The 17,558-nt window shown below is 42.6% G+C and overlaps 1 protein-coding gene across 2 annotated transcripts; it reads left to right on the forward strand.

Annotated features, from left to right (window-relative positions):
* The first annotated feature begins 461 nt into the window (after window positions 1-461).
* Window positions 462-17,558, forward strand: LOC129829234 (eomesodermin-like). Of its 2 annotated transcripts, none has more exons than XM_055890900.1 (6): window positions 462-1,363; window positions 9,699-9,853; window positions 10,540-10,661; window positions 12,394-12,552; window positions 12,866-12,927; window positions 13,227-17,558. In XM_055890900.1, exons 1-6 carry the CDS (start codon window positions 816-818, stop codon window positions 14,047-14,049), a joined length of 1,869 nt encoding a protein of 622 aa, XP_055746875.1. In that variant the 5' UTR covers window positions 462-815; the 3' UTR covers window positions 14,050-17,558. The 2 variants fall into 2 exon arrangements, with proteins under 2 accessions (XP_055746875.1, XP_055746876.1); XM_055890901.1 differs by having other exon boundaries at window positions 13,260-17,558.

Consider the following 17,558-nt stretch of genomic DNA (forward strand, 5'->3'; position numbering starts at 1 on the left):
AATTTATCATTAGGCTATTAGACCTAGTACAGTAGCATTATAGTAGGTTACTACTAAGTAATCATAATAATATTGTTGATGTTGTTATTATTATAATAATTTTCATTATAGTATTATCATTGCCTACCTGCATCTGCCACTACAATAACATATTGAGTTTATTTTGATCACATGCAATTCCAGTAATCAATGGACTGATGCACCTTAATATTTATATTTCCTAAAATGTGTTTATGACCTTAAGTAGCCTAAAGTGAGAAAACGTTGCACTCACAACCATTTCAGATAGTTTGACAATTGTTTATCGTGTTGTCCGCTTAGTTAGAATATAAGAGCGCGCGAGCAAGTCCTTGGGAAATGGGGAGGGTCTTTGCGAAATTCAAGCCTATCACGTCCAGCTTCGGCATCAGACCCACCTCCAACCAATTACCAATCGCAAAATGTATATATCATAGGTTAGGAAGCAGGGCATGTGTTTGAGACACTGGTAGGGACTCTTGGAAAAAAAGACAAGACAATTATTTTCGAAGGATAAAGATAAAATTATTAACCCGTGACTTTTACTAAAGTATTACCTATTTCTTGATATATTGAAATTGAGGGTGCGTTTTCCAGAAGTCGATAGACCTATTGTTCTAGGAACTTTAGAACATGGTATTTAGTTATTAGGTGAACAAAAAACGGTAGGTGGACGAAATGTTGAATTTTGTGCCTTAATCTCAAAATCGTTAAACGCGCTTTCATTCCACTCGACTTGAAACAAAGGGGCACGGTGAACCTATGACATTGCGCATACACTGAGACTGGGGCTGCACATGGGCGGCATAGGTCCCGATCTTTATCTCAGTATGTTGAATGGGACTGATACGCAAACCTTCGGAAAAGACACCGATATCAACAATCACCTTCAACGCAGCAAGGATTTAGCGGAGTTCAAAATGGGAATTCAGGACACCAGGTTATATTACCAAGACGCAATTCAAAACGGACAAGACGGGTTGGTACTGCCATACCACACAGACCAAACTGTGGCAGGTTTCGGAGCACAACCCGGGAGGTTTTACTCACCAACTCCCCTCAATAGCTGCCACTTCAGCAGTGTCAGGTCGCCAACTAGAAACGGGATGGGACAGACTTATTTACCGACGGGAGGCGAAGGTTTCTCGACAACTAGCAAAGAAGTTTACCCTGCCTCTCCAGAGAGTTTTTCCGCACCCTTTCAACACGGGTACGCTCGCACTCCACTCTACCCATTACCTGGGCTACAGGTGTGCGGGAAGACGCAGGCTCTCCTCAACAACTATCCTCTGTGGGCAAAGTTCCACAAATACCAAACGGAAATGATCATAACGAAACAGGGACGGTGAGTAAAAATGCAAATTCCCTCAGAGGGAAACGTAATTGCCTGTTTATTATAAGCCTATAACATCTTATGTAGACACCAAATGACAATAAACTGGGCACAGACGTCAGTTCAAAATGTATTTTTTTTGGTTGAGTTTTCAACTAACGTGAATTCAACATGACACCATGACAATGGATATAAGCTAAACGTTTATAAAGTAAAAAAATCCCATTGATGAAAAAATCCACCCCCAAAAAAATCAATTTGATGATTTTTTGCAAATCCAATCAGTTTTCCATGTTGATACAACATCATCACACGTATTGTTTTCGGTTGAAATGAGGTGGTAACGATATTAATTCAACCAGCAAAATGTGTTAGTTCCATAGGTACTGTAGGCCTAGGTCAGTTCGGGGCTAAAAGTTTTTGACAGGTTTCAAGGCATGAGCACATGTGAGCTAATCATTGGTGAGAAGTTCAGGGAAAGTTGTTCCTTAGTGCATTGCTCATGTTTTTTTCAAACTCATTCCTAAACATTGTATGTGTAGGCTACATAATGTTGGCCATATCAGTGTGTGCCAAACTGCCAAAGCCGAGTATGTCACACGAAAATTCCTTGGGCCTATAAGAATGAATCCAGACACGGCATGAGGGTATTGACCCGCTACAGACTAACAAAGTGCTCAAAAATATTCAGGCTTGTTTATTAGATATTAATTAATATGATGCACAAAACATAATCATTTACATGTTAAACTCGCTGGCTATTTTAGTTGTTGCTGTTTGCCCATAATGAAATCTGCATGCTATTTAAGCTTAACTTTAAATAAACTCCAACATTGTGAGCTTCTCACATATTTTTCTAGTTTTCCTTTGCATATTTTTTTAATTGTATGTTCTAATTGATTTAACTTGTGCGACTTATCATGAACATTTTAGGCAAAGCAATCCAAGTTCTCATGCGCTGGTTTGAGTCCAATGTGCTATGATGAGGAGCTTAAATACTAGCCACAATATCATGGAAATATTGTTGCTGGAAAACATTATGATACTTCAGCCTGACTCCCTGAAGTGCATGCCGAGTGTATCACCACGCTGGCATAACCCCACCGTCTCTAATTTAACCATTTTCCTATTTGTTTCAAGTGCAATTTTGTACTGCTACAATGGTAAATATGAAAATAAAACCTTATTCCAAATTAAAAGAACACCACCACTTCTCTGTCATGGTTTAAATCAGTGACAGTTGGTTCAGGTTCTTTCAATCGCATTCATCTCCCTACTCGAAACATTACTATCATGATTGTGTAGGCCTACAGTATGTTGGTGCTTGCCTCTGTGTTTGTCTGTGTGTGTGTGTTTGTCAGTTTTTGATATAACCTCTCCTGGCAGATAACCCTGTGGAAAACGACAGTCTGGTCATGGTCATCTCGGGCTCATATAATTAAAGTAATTAATGCATATCTTAAAATACACATATTGTCGTGACCCCCCCCCCCCCCACACACACACACACACACAAACACAGAGGCACAGGCAACATACACGCCTACATAATCGTGATATTAATGATTACATGCGCATTGAATTGAAATACTGTATGTGTAAACAGACTTACCACCAAATATCTACTCTCATGATATAATTTTCCACTGATAGTGAAAAAAAAGTATTGGAGCCATTGGGTTCTGCAATGCTACTCACTTCCAATGGAACTTAAATGGAGCCAAGTGAAAGGGTGAGAGAGAGCGAGACATAGAGAGAAAGACATAGAGCCACAGAGAGAGAACTCATAGAGAGACCCAGAGAGACATAGAGACTCAGAGAGAGAGACTCATAAAGAGACAGAGAGACTCAGAGAGAGACTCATAGAGAGACTCATTATAGAGAGTGAGACATAGAGAGAGCGACATAGAGAGACTCAGAGAGACATACTGTGGAGAGAGAGACAGAGACTCAGAGAGACATAGAGAGACATACTGTAGAGAAAGAGACATATAGAGAGCACGCAAGTGCACCAAGAAAGAGAGAGAGAGAGGGGTGTGGGGTGAAGGGCAGAGCAGGCACCAGCGAGGCTTCAGATGGCCATACACAGAACAGTGGTGCTAGGCACCTTTTGAAGTCCAGGAAGGAAGGCAAGCTGGTTTTTTTTCTCTTTCTTCACTCACACCTCTTCTCTGGTACAGTTAAGAGTATAGCGAGTGAGGATCCCATTCCCTCAGAAGAACAAGTCTGGCCTTTTGAAATGTGCAGCAATCCCTAGGCATGCAGCAGGGGCAAGGGTTCTCCTGCTCTTTTCAAGTGTTCCTGTAAGACAAGACCAATTAATTTAACATTGGCTTGGCCCAGCCATCTCCACCACCACTGACTCTGTTTGACTCATGGCAGTGGCAATGGAACCGTATCTGTTGGTGAGATGTTTCTATTGATTGTGATAGTGGTCCACCATGCACTAAGATTGCTGATAGAAACATAACCGAGGAGATGATGTTAGGTGTTGGTTCTACATGATTGGAATTTAACCAAGACATGCATTTTTAGCAAAAACTGCATTCAGCCATTGTTAGGTTTCGGTAACGTCTCTTGTGAAAGAAGCCATGAGCATTATGTTGTTGTGTGCTTTTTGGACTGTTGTAGTGTTCAATTTTTGAATACTCTCTAATTTGATGACGTCTCTAGTTATTATTGATCTATAGCAAGTTGTGTTCTTGGACGGAGATATGATTGAGTAAGTTCTTACAGTGTAGGCAGCCCATTTCAGAGGAAGAGTTCTGCCCTAACCTGAGACTCACAGGAACCATGGAAACCTGCTCAGAGAGAAAATACATCTCTGTCTCTCTGGTTCAATGAATCTCGGTAATGTTGAGAGAAACACATCAAGTGTATATTTCTCACTTAATATGTTCCCAAAAAAACATTTAAACATACAAAATTGTAACTATGATCAATCAATCACAATGTAATTAAACCATTGTGTTTTGATTGTTTATAACCCATTTATAAATAAACAAGTAATGAACACGCCTCGAATAGAGTACGACGACGAAGGATAAAGTAGAGTTTTTGTTGATTGGTTTTAAGTGTCTTTGGTCCCATAAAAGTACTATATAAATCCAATGTTTAATATTTTTTTTTTTTTTTACAATTCAAGTTCATGGAGTAATACTATGTTGGCCGTTGACACTGTAGCAGAAAGGGTTGGATGTTTTAGGCTTTTCGGTTTATTTACTGTAGCTGTCGAGGTGTTTCTGAAAACTGGGGTTAAATAAAAATGCACATAAGCGTTTGTCGAGATATAGCAATCAGTGTCTGTCAACATCAAGTGCAACCTAGTCTGTGTCTGGGTAATGCATATATGCTCCACCTCTCTCTCTCTCTCTCCAGTGAAGCAGAAGTAGGACTGTTTCAAGGTTTTGGTGTCATAGGCTTTTTAAACAACTTGTCACATCCTGTACAGATGTTGGTGTGTGCATACATAAAATATGCAGTGTCTTGCAGAAACCTCTAATACCAACTTTTCAGAAGGAACTAACCCAAGTACTACCTATATGCTCTGATGTTTAGGTTCTCATCGCCTCTTGACAGATGTCGAGAATGGGGAGCATGTCAGGCCTCTACATTGTGACCATTTTACTCACACTGTAGTAAAATAGTTTAGGAGCACTAGTGCGCCAATACATTTTTTATATCCAAAATAATTTTCATTGTGCTCCTAAATTTCTTCCTAAATTTCTTTTCGGCGCACACATGCTACTTGTAAAAAAAATTATTTTAAAAAGTCAGCGTAGCCGTATAGCCCTGCATGTATGGTGGCATCCACTCATAGAAACCTTTGATTTGAAGATCAAAATAAAGTATGACATCATTTACTATTCGTATTCATTGGCATCACTGTCAATGACATACTTTTATTTTGAAGGCAAACCGCAAATTCCACTATAGTGCCTAATCCTTATTGTGGCTAGCTTCACAACACATAAGCTAGCTGGCTGCTTATAACGTTTGCTTTGGGCCACAGGGTTAAGTAGCTGGCTAGCTATTCATTTTAATGAACTGAAGTTCAGTGTTAATAGGCAAACAACAAGTGTCAACTTAGCTAATACTTACTCACAAGGATTCCGAAATCATTGCTAAGAATAATGAAAATGACTGCAGTTTCTACTGGTCGTTGTTTGCGGGCTGGTTGTATTGGTGCTAGCTTGGTACCAAACTAAAGCTAGCTACCCCGGAAGTTGCGGTCGAACAAATTATGCTTTATTACCAACGCGGTATTGTAAACACATCGTTCGTGGCCGGTGTTTGCTTGTTTGCTGACTTTTCTTTACAGCTTTGACAGTGCTACTGTATCTTTTTTGACACGCAAAGACCCAAACGGCGTTCCATAGTATGTATGTCGTGAAGCTGATAGCAGTGAGGCTATTACTGTGTAACTTTGGTAGGGCAACATCTGAAAAATAGAGCACTTGGTAGTGTTAACCGGTGCTCGACCAGTCGGCGAAAGCCAACATCAACCACGACAGAGAACGGTTGATTGTCAAGGGCAATGAATTCCATTATCTTGGCTTTAATGGATTTCGCCTTTGAGTTGTCTCGCTGAAATGTTGTTACTCTTTCAAATAACTGCTTGACTTGTTGATTGCTCGATCCCCACAGCAAACATTGTGGGCTAGGTTAGGAATGCTGTGTGTTGCAAGTATAGCGGCAAATTTTACGTGGCGTCTTTACGTCATGTACCTTCGTTATGTAGGTTTGCACGTCAGCTTTGACATCGGTTTTGCACATTGGGCGTTAAACTAGACATCGATTCCAACAACACATGTTGTTGGAATATATTCTGTGTATTTTAATTACTGTCCAGCCAGTATCTAAAGTCCAATGCAAACAGTATATTATCAATCATATCTTCATAGTGTATCAAATAACATCATCTGACTATATTCCTGAGCTGCTGTTCGGTTTTCTGTCTACACAAAGGTTCTCTATACTGTACCTTGATCCGTTGGATAGAAAATAGGTGCCTATAAATAGTGTGATACTCTCCTTGTGTCCAGCAGCAGCTGTAGACTGGCATGTTTTCATCACCGATGATCAAGTGTACATGTGTGGTGACATAAACTGGACCTGAACTCCTGTCCTGTTGAATCAGTGGGTGCACTCAAGCAGAAAAGTCTTCTCCCCTGTGAATATGCAGTCACTCACTGGCTTCTGCTTCACATCCCCAGGACAACCCCCTTTCTCTTTCTCTCTCACCCAGCCGATGTTTGTCATTGAGCTTTGTTTTTCCAAACTACACCCATATGTTGAATGATTGGCTGTCTGGCAAGTATTTGACTTAAATATGCTGATTTAGTTAGAGCAGGTACTACCTGTGCCACCACAGTCCCTATCCTACCAGACAGGTTTCGGCTAAAGACAGTAGTGTAGGAGTCAATAGACATGGAATCACGGCATGGCTAGACCAGTCTGTGGCTGTCCACTCTCAGGCTCTCTGCCTTTCAGACTCAGCCAGAGAAGTTTCCAGATCTCATCCTGCATAATCAATAATGAAAACCCCTGAACCTCCCCCACATCTCTGTGGCTCGCCCTTTGGTTTCCTCTCGACAAGTACTGATTTCCTATAAAAGGCCTCAGTTTAAATAAGTCTGACAATATCAGTGAAGGAAAATGTCAGCTATCAGTGTTCTTGTTTTCTGTTTTCTCTCATGGGTTTAGTGGGGTTCCACTCATGACTCAAACAGTGCCCGTGTCTGTTTTCACTTATATTAAACACAGACACGGAAGGAGAAACCGATCACCTGTTATGTCCTAGTGAGGCTAATTTGTAGCTGCCACAACACTTGGGTTTCACAGAGAATTGGGATTGATTGTTACTCTGGACTGCCCATGATTCAGGTAGACATACTGCGTGGAGATTTACTGTAAAAGTCCAAAAATATCATCACCCAATTTTATTTTGTCTTACCAAAGGGTATGATGTGTGTAAGGTCTCGTGTGGGTTTTGTCAATGGCACATTTCCTCGTGCAGATATGACAGCCTCTTCCATCTTGTCACATAAAAGCATGCAGAACAAACACAAACAAAACAGATTTTATAACAATGTCACAACCTAAGGTGGTTTGTTTTCTGAATACATTTTAATATATTATATAGTATTCTGGCACAGATCCTTTGGGTTCCCTAATGTCTGTCATTGAAGAGGAGAGGTTAACGCTGTCTCAGCAGAGTACAGTTTGCCTTGACTAATTGACTGTGGTATTGAAATCTGTGAGATACACACATATGCCATGCACACACACCCCACTGGAGTATGAGTTACCCTCCAGAGTGGATGCCCTCTGCACCCCCCCCCCCCCAACACACACATACACACACACCAACAAACAGTTGCCCCCAAAAGAAATGTCTCTTTATACACCTCACTTGTTTTACACTGCTAAATGCTGAAAGAGCTTGAGGGTCGAGCAGACTGAATTTAAATGAGCTGACTTTATAGGCTCACACCAAGTGGAAAAGGTAATGCCCCTTCTGTCATACCGAGGTAGACAGGGCTGTCAGTGTAAGAGGCAGAGAGTAGCTCTCTCTCGATCTCTGCTATAGTATTGTATAGCATACTTTACCATGGTTTCATTTAAAGCAACCTACATAAAACCCTATAAAAAGTAAATCGAAAAAAGTATCGATTCTGAATATTATAGCAGAAATTGCCTTGATATTCTCGCCATAGTAGTCAACCAACAAATAACCCTCTAAAACGTAAGCGCCTTCAGTATTAATGATGAATATTCTAGCAGAAATTGCATTCATGTTCTCACCATAATAGTAATTTCCTGAGTTGGCTAGTTGGCGGTGGAAGTGAGAGTATCTGGAAAGGAAGTGTGTTTTTAGCATACGCTTTTTGAACCATTAAAGAGTGGGCACAGCCTTATCTGATCAAGTATCTACCTTCACTAGAAGCACACTATCTCGGTCTATGTATTGCGTTGGAAGTGCTATACAGCTATAGCCTCAGGTACAATGAAGTATGAAAACAGTGGGCCAAAAGCATGCCGCAAATATTTAGCAACACCTATTACCCCGTGCTTATCTCAAACAGCAGCAACCTGCAGTATCATAATGAAGACATATACAGCCTAGTGTAAACTGATATGTATAGTGTATATGCCAGGGCGACAAAGGGTAAGGGGTTATAAAATGTACACAGGCTTAGAGACCGGGAATCCACTCCAACAGAAAGTAATCCTGTGGTTGTGTTGTGCCATGCTGCCCCGGTAGCCGTGTGTGTGTGTGTGTGTGTGTGTGTGTGTGTGTGTGTGTGTGTGTGTGTGTGTGTGTGTGTGTGTGTGTGTGTGTGTGTGTGTGTGTGTGTGTGTGTGTGTGTGTGTGTGTGTGTGTGTGTGTGTGTGTGTGTGTGTGTGTGTGTGTGTGTGTGTGTGTGTGTGTGTGTGTGTGTGTGTGTGTGTGTGCGTGCGTGTGTGCGTGCGTGTGTGTGTTTACAGTACATTATGTATATATGAGTGTGTTTTTCCTGTTTTTGGACAAACTTTACCCTCCATTCCCCCACTGTATTGCCTTGGGACAGGCTGACCTCCCCGTCACCTCCTCAGTGACTGCCCCGGTGATCCAATCAGTTCACCAAGTAAAGCTCCAGCAATCAGACGCTGCATTCTGGCCCATCTTTTATTAACAGCCATATTAAATATTCACCTCCACTAAAACACCCTGCCCCCCCCCCCCCCTCTCCTATCACCCCGCTCTGCCCCTCAGCCGTCTGACCAGAAGAAACACACAGAAGAAACACACACAGAGCTTCTTTCTTTTTTTTAAAATCCCCTCTCTCTCTCTATCTTGCTCGATGTTGTTTCTGACAAAGATGCCTTGGGATTGGTTCAGATTGTAGTACAATTTGAAGCTCGAAGTAGATTTCGTCATTCTGATGGTAGTGTTGTAAAGCTGTCAAGTCAAGATATGTTCATGTATTTTAATTCCAATTGTTTGTACTGTGTATATCCACATTGGCATAATAGGGGTAAAACGAGAACACCACACATTATAAGGTTATTAGAAAGAGCAATACAGTATCATGTTTGTGTTACTTCATGGAGTAATTTCACTCAAACTATATTTTGCTATTTGTTTCATTAGTCAACTGTCCCAAAGTCTTTTTGACTGTATCAACAGTGGACTAATCAAACAAATACCAAGAAATGCATTTTTGAGTGGTATTTTACTTTCAATTAAAACCTCGCCCTATAAGAATGTACTACAGTACATCTCTTTTATGGTATTTGAACCAAATAGATCTGCCTCCTCTCTCATCTGACCATAATGTATTTCTCCTCTCGTCTACTCTAGGAGGATGTTCCCCTTCCTGAGTTTCAACATCAGCGTTCTGGACCCGTCAGCCCACTACAATGTGTATGTGGACGTGGTCCTGGCTGACCAGCACCACTGGAGGTACCAGGGAGGCAAGTGGGTCCAGTGTGGCAAAGCAGAGGGCAACATGCCAGGTATGATTGTATTCTAATTAAGCAATAAGGCCAGAGGAAGTGTGGTATATGGACAATATACCACTGCTAAGGGCTGTTCTTAAGATAGACGCAACGCGGAGTGCCTGCATACAGCTCTTAGCTGTGGTATGTTGGCCATATACCACAAACCCCCGAGGTGCCTTATAGCTATTATAAACTGGTTACTAACATAATTAGAACAGTTCAAAGTAATGTTTTGTCACACCCGTGGTACACGGTCTGATATACCACGGCTTTCAGCCAATCACTGTTTCAGAGCTCGATCCACCCAGTTTATAATATTGCCACACCACACTCTCTGTCATCCATACTGCTCCAATCAATGGCATACAGTGGTACAATGAGTGAATCTCCAATACTCCTCCAGAGTAGCCTTGAGAGTTAGAGCATCAATTTGAACTAGCACACAGCACCGCAGTCATCAAAATAGGTCAACCTGTGTCATAGCAGGTATTGTGGCTGTGTGGCACCGGACTTATTACAGTGTAGTAGTGATGGATGTGGTGGCGGGTTGGAATGTTGTCGTGCCGACGTTAACTGGAACTGGGATCGTGTAGTATGGCATTTGCTTGTAAATGATTTGTGAGGCATTTATGTAGGCTTGTGTAGACTTGGCAAGGGCTCGCGATGGCTTCATTGACGTTGTGACTAACTCTTTCGCATAGGGAACAGGATGTATATGCACCCAGACTCTCCCAACACAGGGGCTCACTGGATGAGGCAGGAGGTGTCGTTTGGCAAGCTCAAGCTCACCAACAACAAGGGCAGCTCCAACAACGTTGCACAGGTAACCGATGCAGTATGCTCAGAAACTCATTTAAATATGTCCTAAAATCCTCATGTTTTACGTTGTTGCTTTTTTTGCTGTTTGTGTGTTGGTTCAGTAGTTTGAATATTTATTAGATTTTCTATTGATGGTGCTTTTGATCGTATTTCATGGTCGTCATAGTAGGGGTGCTATTTATATATATATTTGTAATAATGATAATTACAATAGTACTGAATGAACACTTTTATTTTAACTTAATATAATACATAAATAAAAATCTATTTAGTCTCAAATAAATAATGAAACATGTTCAATTTGGTTTAAATAATGCAAAAACACAGTGTTGGAGAAGAAAGTAAAAGTACAATATGTGCCATGTAAAAAAGCTAACGTTTAAGTTAGAACATGAGAACATATGAAAGCTGGTGGTTCCTTTTAACCAACAACAACCCTAAGCACACAGCCAAGACAATGCAGGAGTGGCTTCGGGACAAGTCTCTGAATTTCCTTGAGTGGCCCAGTCAGAGCTTGGACTTGAACACATTTGAACATCTCTGGAGAGACCTAAAAATATCTCTGCAGCAACGCTCCCCATCGAACCTGACAGAGCTTGAGAGGATCTGCACAGAAGAAAGGGATAAACTCCCCAAATACAGGTGTGCCAAGCTTGTAGCGTCATACCCAAGAAGATTTGAGGCTGTAATTGCTGCCAAAGGTGCTTCAACAAAAGTACTGAGTAAAGAGTCTGAATACTTATGTAAATGTGGGGGCTGGTGCCAGGTTTCCTTCAGGCATGACGCTTGGCATTCAGGCCAAAGAGTTCAATCTTCGTTTCATCAGACCAGAGAATCTTGTTTCTCATGGTCAGAGAGTCTTTAGGTGCCTTTTGGCAAACTCCAAGAGGGCTGTCATGTGCTTTTTACTGAGGAGTGACTTCCATCTGGTCACTCTACCATAAAGGCCTTATTGATGGAGTGCTGCAGAGATGGTTGTCCTTCTAAAAGTTTCTCCCATCTCAGAGGAACTCTGGAGCTCTGTCAGAGTGACCATCAGGTTCTTGGTCACCTCCCTGACCAAGGCCCGTCTCCCCCGATTGTTCAGTTTGACCGGGCGGCGAGTTCTAGGAAGAGTCTTGGTGGTTCCAAACTTCTTCCATTTAAGAATGATGGAGGCCACTGTGTTCTTGAGGACCTTCCATGCTGCAGAAATCTTTTGAAACCCTTCCCCAGATCTGTGCCTCGACACAATCCTGTCTCGGAGCTTTGTGGACAATTCCTTCTACCTCATGGCTGTTCTGATTTTCATTTTTATAAATTAGCAAACATTTATAAAAACCTGTTTTTCCTTTGTCATTATGGGGTATTGTGTGTAGATCAATGAGGGAAAATAATAATTTGAATAATTTTATTTAATAATAATTTTAGAATAAGGCTGAAAAAGTGAAGGGGTCTGAATACTTTCCGAATGCGCTGTGTTTGTGTATATATAAATATATATTTGTATTCTCACAAATGTAGTGCACTGGGCCTTTACTAGTCCTGTATTAGCAGACCAATATAGCCGTCTGTAGCACGGACGACACATTTGTTTCAGCGCCGCCCCCCTCCCTCCTTTGACCCAAAATTCTCAGCACCCCCCCTCCCCCCACAGCGAAAAATATCGCTGCACCCCCACCCCCAAACTACTTCCTAAGGCTATGATGGTCGTAATGCTCTTCTATAACTAACTCTCCAGTGCTGTTGCCTCCTAGATGATCGTTCTGCAGTCACTCCATAAGTACCAGCCGCGACTGCACATCATTGAAGTGAAAGACGATGGTTCTGAGGACCCCTTCCTCACCACCAAGGCCCAGACCTTCATCTTTCCGGAGAACCAATTCATCGCTGTCACAGCCTATCAAAATGCAGACGTGAGTCACCTCGCCTGACCTCAACAGCTCATTGGGCTTTCCCTTTTCCATAGCATATCATAGACAATTATAACTTAATTAGGAATAGAAGTATACACGCACAAAGATGCCAAAGCAGAAGACTTTCCCACGATAGGAAAATAAACTGTGTGTAACCCTCATGAATTATTTCATGCAGTCAGTGATCTCTCTCTCTCTCCCTCTCTCTCTCTCTTTTTCTAATGCGTCTACGCTCTCACACTCTCTCTCCAACGATCTGTCTGTCCTACCCTTGCCCCCTCTCCCATCCTGTCTCCTGCTATTTCTTACACAGATCACTCAGCTGAAAATAGACCATAACCCCTTTGCTAAAGGTTTCCGGGACAGTTATGACACGTGAGTATGCCAGAAAATAACTGAATTAATAAAGAGAAAACAAAACCCTGCTCTCCAGAGGGGCCTCTCGTCTTGAATGAGAATGTTTAAAGCCGCTCTATGTCTATACAAGCAGGCGCTGAGGCACAGTGCTCACACACCTACTCAGTCCTACTGTATCGATACTAGATATCTCCAACTGATATATAATGTAAAATTGCTAATGCTAGTAGGCCTATGTATTTCTATCTCACAAAGATGTGTTGATATGAGTAAGCGTTAGACGCCTTATAGTTGATTGAGAGATATTTTTGGCTTAGGTTTTGCCAGGAAGTAACACCTCCCCTGCCTAGGCTGTATGCACCGCCTGACACGGACCGCCTCACCCCATCCCCCAGCGAGGGCCAGCAGTTTTTGGCGGGGACCTGCTACACACAGGGGTACCTGACGGACCAGTACATGAACCCGCTGCCCCAGAACCGATTCTACAGCCGGGAGCACATGGCTGCCATGGGCCAGCAGTCCAAAGACCCCTCAGCCAGCCCCCACAGCCGCTGGTACCTTTCCCCCCAGCCGAGTGTCGCCTCCAACCGGCTGGACTTCAACACCTACGAGAGCGACTTCGCTAGCAACAGCTTCTACAAGCCCTTTCCCCTGCAGACGTCTGCCCACCATGCGCTGGGCTACTACGGGGACAGCCCCTTCGCCTCTGCCAGCGTATCCGTCTCGGGAGCCTCCTCAGCGGCCTGGAGCACCAGCCGGCCCTCCCCTCAGTACCTCAACCACCCCCACCCCAGTAAAGCCGGCCCCAGTCTAGGCTGGTTCAGACCCGTGTCCTCTACCAACTCCTCCTCTTCAGGTCATGCCAGGCTCCACCCCCCATCCCTGCTAGATCCGCTCCGCCCCCCACTACAGGACAAGCCCAAGGAGGCGGGGGGAGAGGACCCCTGGCTGGAACCCCCCTCGGTCAAATCAGTGGACTCGGCCGACTCCGGCCTGTTCGAGAGCGGGGTGGAGAGCAAGAAACCGCGAGTGTCGCCCTACGCCTCTAGCACGGAGAACTCGCCACCCACCCGCAGTGCGGAGGTCTGTGAAAAGGACAGCAGTAGTGATGCTGGCTACTACGGCTTTTATACCCACTGAGTCTCCCACCCACCACGTAAATACCCTCTCCTAGTGTCCTACCCGATCCTCTTTGTGCTTTAGTATCTCCCACATGGCCGTGTGTCTCTGCCTGTCCAATGAAGTCATGTAATGGCGCTGGACTGAAGCTCGATTGGCTACGGAAGTCCAACAACAAAAGGATGAAGACAAGTCAGATATCTTGTACCTCAGCTATTTTCACACACATATATATATAAACTTTACAAATAGAGTAGACCTCTCTATAGCCCAAAGGTGTGGCTACTCTACTCATAAGGCCCTCTCTTTGTGTGTTGGCTACGTGTTTCAGAACAAGGACACTAACACTTTGAAGGTGACTGTCAAAGTGTGTAAGGGCCAAAGAGCCAAGGCGATTTGACTGGGTCCACTGACACTGCCCTAGAGACACGTAGACACAACGACACGCAGACCTGTGACTTAAGTCTTTCTAACATTTGGGGATTAGAAAATAAGACGCCTGCACACCTGCTGACAGACCCCTGCAGGGACTGTCCGGTCTTCCCACGTCACACACACACACACACTTACACAATCGCCCACACACTTTCTCTCTGACACACACACATGCTCACGCACAGACATTTCTCTATCCCCCCTACTCTTTTAGTATATGATCACAATCACATGCCCCAATGTACTAAGATGCAGACAAGACTGGTTGCATGTTAATAACATCATTTAATGATTTCTGGCTTGTCCTCTACTGTCTGAGGAGATTGCAACTCCACTTGTGACAGCAGTGACAAACTACACGCTGAGGGTCGAGCACACAGGCGAGAGACCAGAGGTCAGGTGTCAGAGGTGTGGGGGACCTTAGCCATCTTGATCTGAAGTGGCAACGCTAATCAGCCTCAAGCCCGACGGGCCAGTCTTCCTCTGGTCTTCTGAAGCCTACAGCAGGTCTGTCATTTAGAAATATTGGCCATAGCAGCCAATAGGAGTCGCCACTCTGAAAGACTCACAACACAATGGAATTCAACATATCTCACAGACACTCTGGAGGCAACTACAATAGCGATTCATTTGAATTTGTAAACGCACAAAGGGAACCTAAATCGTTGGATGAATTTACTCTCAGGCTTCCACCCCAGACCATTTCAGGGAGCTGCGTTCGGTATTACAGGGTCAACGTTTTTGACGGTTTCACTGTAACAGAGGTCGCCCTCTGTGTGATTTAAATCAATCTGAAAGTGTCCCCGTCACCACACAAATAAAGACCACAATCAATAACTGCATTAAAACGGGGGCCACTCGGACAACACACACTGGAAATCCTTACTAACAGAGAGCTGATAATGACACACTCAAACACACAGACACAATCATAATGCCAAAAGCCCATTATATGACCTACACAGGGTAATGGTAATATAGGGTAATATTTGTATTTATTTATTGGATTTGATGACCTCTGTTGCTTCTCCATTTCCACCCACCCCGATACCAGGCAAATATGTATCCTAAGGCTAAGAGAGAGCCAAACAGACAGGGTACATGTAGCCTATGTATTGTCACTCCCAGGCTTGGTTAGGGTGACCTGACAGACCTTGTCCACCCCCAGACGTTAGGTTCATCATGTCGTGACAAAGGCGCAGCTTCCTGGCAAGGTGACAAGAGATCTATAGAGAGAGAGAGAGAGAGAGAGAGAGAGAGAGAGAGAGCCTCCAGTCTGAGCTGATCAGAGCCCTGGCCTTCACAAGGTGCTAATGACCACAGACAACTATTAGGTGACAGGCAGCCACTCACTCAGAGGACCCTGGGATCGTGGTGGTCTTGAACCACGTATTGCTGGGTTTGTGTGCTCCAATTGCAAGGCCATCAGAAAAGAGACAGGAATGTAATCAAGGCAAGACCTCGTTATTGATCAAACTTCTGTAGCTAAAGTATATGATTACAGTATATGATGCACAGAGGACAGACATGGTATAATTAGCACTTGGTGAGTGACAGGCCAACCATGAAAATATGACTCATAAACACAGTCAACCACACACACTGGAAGGTGACAAACACATCCACTTAAAAAAAAGAAAAAGAAGAAAGGTCTGTGTGTCTAGTCAACACTGCTGGCTGAGATTGAATATACTTAATGTAAGATATAATTGTATAAAAAAAACATACATATACAGTATACTAGATGTTAATTTTGTTGACCTCATCAAAGTGTTTTTATATTATTCATTCATGACTTGTATACAGTAGGTGCCAACTTTCAAAAGGAAATTCTGCCATTTGTGTCAGGCTAATCAGTGATTCTCTGACAGATATTGGAGCAATAGGATGGAAAAGACAATCAGGTCTGTGGTATGGCAGAACTCTATGTTAAATATGTTCGTAAACAGAAAGACATCCTTCAACGGAACTAATCTTGACTGCTGTGACACCATCACAATGCAATAATACTGCAGCACAGTAAAGGTCTCGCACATGACATTGGACTGACTTTGTGTTCTTAAACAGGGAAAGGGAATAAACTGGAACTTGAAAAGTCAAGCTAGATGTTTTCTTACATGGAATCTTATGCTGGACACTGTACAAAAATATTATATTGCTTCCTGAACATTTTTGGTTTTACCCTTAAGCAGTTTAAATTTAAAAAAATTAAAAGTACGAGGTTTCTTAATATATCTTAACTTAAAAATTAAGAGTTATTTTATAAGAGGTGGAGAGTTATTTACATTATTTAAGTGCAATTATTTATAAGGTGTTCAATATGGCAAGAGCAATTAAAAACGTTGGTTTGATCAAATGCTATGAAAATGTGCTGACATTTGACTCTGTATCTTTTTGTATGTTACACTGGCACTGAACCTGCACTAACATGACAGCTCGTGTGTCTCTGTTGGGGGAAATAGAGAATTCTATATGTGTGGTGTGGACTCCTCAGGACTGCCACCTAGTGGTCATCTCACTCCTTACAATGAGCAAAACAAACCCAACTCGTGACAATAGAAATCTTCCATAAACACTCCATAACCGATGATTATTTTCCATCCTTTAACGTTCATGTCCTCTATATCAGAATAAACCTGTGAATGGGAAATGTAGTCCCCTGGGATTGCTATTGTGTACAGAAGTAATGATGACTTTAAAAGGCTTAGAGAATAAGGGGTAGACTTGAAAGGTCAAATTCTCCATCCAACATTGGATAGTGAATCATGTTCATTTGTGTTTAATGTGCACTGTTTGTCTTGGAGTAGGGCACCTTCCATTCTGTGAGATGAAATATCCTCACGTTTTATAGAGGTGTATAAATCATCATTAACTCAATCGGTCCGAGGAGGCTGGAAAGGGATACGGACTCAGATGATTCAGGAATGCAGTAGAGAAATGCAAAATATTGTGTTTGATTTATTCTAATGTAAAAAAAAGACTTGAATGGCAGAAAACAGAGGGGGAAAAATGTTATTTATTAAAGGTGGCTTACGTGTGTATTGTACTGTTGTTTTTTTATTCATGAATTAAAGTTTAACTATCTTAAATCACAA

This window comes from Salvelinus fontinalis, chromosome 30 (genome assembly GCF_029448725.1).
Source record: "Salvelinus fontinalis isolate EN_2023a chromosome 30, ASM2944872v1, whole genome shotgun sequence".
NCBI classification, from domain to species: Eukaryota; Metazoa; Chordata; class Actinopteri; order Salmoniformes; family Salmonidae; genus Salvelinus; species Salvelinus fontinalis.

Excerpts from the sequence above, each read along its gene's own strand:
- LOC129829234 (XM_055890900.1), top strand. The coding sequence starts at position 816 with ATGGGCGGCATAGGTCCCGATCTTTATCTCAGTATGTTGAATGGGACT. Across the intron at positions 10,662-12,393 it reads GCTCCAACAACGTTGCACAG|ATGATCGTTCTGCAGTCACT; the intron begins GTAACCGATGCA and ends GTTGCCTCCTAG. Across the intron at positions 12,928-13,226 it reads TTCCGGGACAGTTATGACAC|GTTTTGCCAGGAAGTAACAC; the intron begins GTGAGTATGCCA and ends TTTTTGGCTTAG.